This window comes from Austrofundulus limnaeus, unplaced genomic scaffold, assembly GCF_001266775.1.
Source record: "Austrofundulus limnaeus strain Quisiro unplaced genomic scaffold, Austrofundulus_limnaeus-1.0 Scaffold108, whole genome shotgun sequence".
NCBI classification, from domain to species: Eukaryota; Metazoa; Chordata; class Actinopteri; order Cyprinodontiformes; family Rivulidae; genus Austrofundulus; species Austrofundulus limnaeus.
Window position 1 is genome coordinate 398,994 of NW_013952510.1, and position 1,625 is coordinate 400,618.

Here is a 1,625-nt window from a genome sequence, read left to right on the forward strand (position 1 = left end):
TTTTTTATGCTAATTTTGGTTTTGGTTTATAGATCTTTATCCTGCTTTTGGCCATTTTTAGCCAGTCATTTTGTACTTTCAGCTGAATTATTGATGCTCTTACATAGCCTTGTGCTTCTTTTAGCTTTACCTTTTACCTTTTTCTTACTATAGTATTATTTAAAAAAAGCCACTGATGATGCAGAAATTAAGAAACTAACATTCAGTTTTGTTTTCTACTGAAGAGGCAAAAAAAAAGCTTTAGCTTTTACCTTCTATTTTTTTAACTTGTCTTTAGCTCCAATTTTTCTCCTTTCAGTAAGTGTTTTGCTTCTTTTAACTTTAGCAACTCAGCTATTTAAATGAATGTCAGCTGTCATTCAGCTCCCAGTGTCTCTGGTTCCAGCTGATTTCCTTCAGCTACATGTTTGATGTCACGCTTACGTTTTAACGTAGGGGTCAGAGAAGCCGTTGACGTCCATGGCCGCCAGGTGGGCGCAGCGTTTGACGCCCACGCACAGCCCGCCACGCGCTCTCTCCTTGGCCTCGCCCTTCAGCTCGCCGTCCTGGTTTGGCGGGAGGAACTGGAGGCAGAGCAGCAGACGTCCTCTCTCCTCCAGACTCCTCTGCTGCTCCGTCTCCCACTGACGAGCAGAAGGGAAACAAACAGGAAGAAAGGATGAGATGTGTGTGTGTGTGTGTGTGTGTGTGTGTGTGTGTGTGTGTGTGTGTGTGTGTGTGTGTGTGTGCTGCACGTCTTGCTGCAGCTTAAAGAGCTCTGAAACGTATAAGATATGCAGTTTTGATCTGTGATGTGGCTCCACAGAGCTTCCAGCTGTTTGAACTGAGATGGCTCTGAAAACCCACTTGATGCAGAGTCGGCAGCTAACTGATGAAGACAGGAAAGCTTTCAGGAGCTAAATAAGCCAGTTTGCCCACAGGGAGAAACTAACGAAACTAAAATTAGTGTTCTGGACTAGATGTTGACAGAGGAGGGTTTCAGTGACTGAAACTGATGCTGATGTTTGGAAGCATTTCCTGTCTAATTTATAAAGTTGTTTTTGAACATTTTAACATTTAGACAGGTTACACAGTATTGAATTAAAAAAAAACAACAACAACAGTGATTGCCTTTGATTAAACCCTGAGGCTCAATATGGATCATTTCACATTCTCACCTGGGCTACAGTTCTATCAAAGGCTCACTCTGCAGTAACAAACATAGAGGTTTTCCTGGTTTATTTCTCAATTTATAATAACAATATTTGGGGTCTASGGGTGTTGTACTGGAAAAAGAAGGACTTTTGCTGTCACGGGCAACTTTGTTGCTGTTAGCACATGAAGTGTGACAACCATCGACACAAAAAAGAAGCATCTTGTTCCCGAGCGAAGCCAGTATATCTTAACAGAGTTTGTCATGTTGGAGCAGAGTTTGGACACTCAGTTCAGATCACTGTGTCTCTTTGGTCTCATTAGTAAAATAAAATACCTGCCTGTATTATCAGTGTGCATTGCCAATGCAATGCACACTATTGTGATTCGTTTCCCATCCAAGTCATCTCAACTTTGCCATGCTTCTCCTCCTGCATACTTTGTCCTAGAGCTGCCATTGTAATTTATATCTGTAAAGCCTCTGTGTCAAATGA

At 41.9% G+C, this 1,625-nt stretch overlaps 1 protein-coding gene across 1 annotated transcript in view; it reads right to left on the minus strand.

The window, feature by feature from the left end:
- Window positions 1-1,625, minus strand: part of LOC106521391 (double C2-like domain-containing protein alpha) — a 31,923-nt gene that overhangs the window by 10,944 nt on the left and 19,354 nt on the right. Inside the window, exon 8 of the mRNA XM_014013940.1 lies at window positions 424-623. Within this exon, the coding sequence (XP_013869394.1) occupies window positions 424-623 (200 nt within the window). The remainder of the gene's footprint in view (window positions 1-423; window positions 624-1,625) is intronic.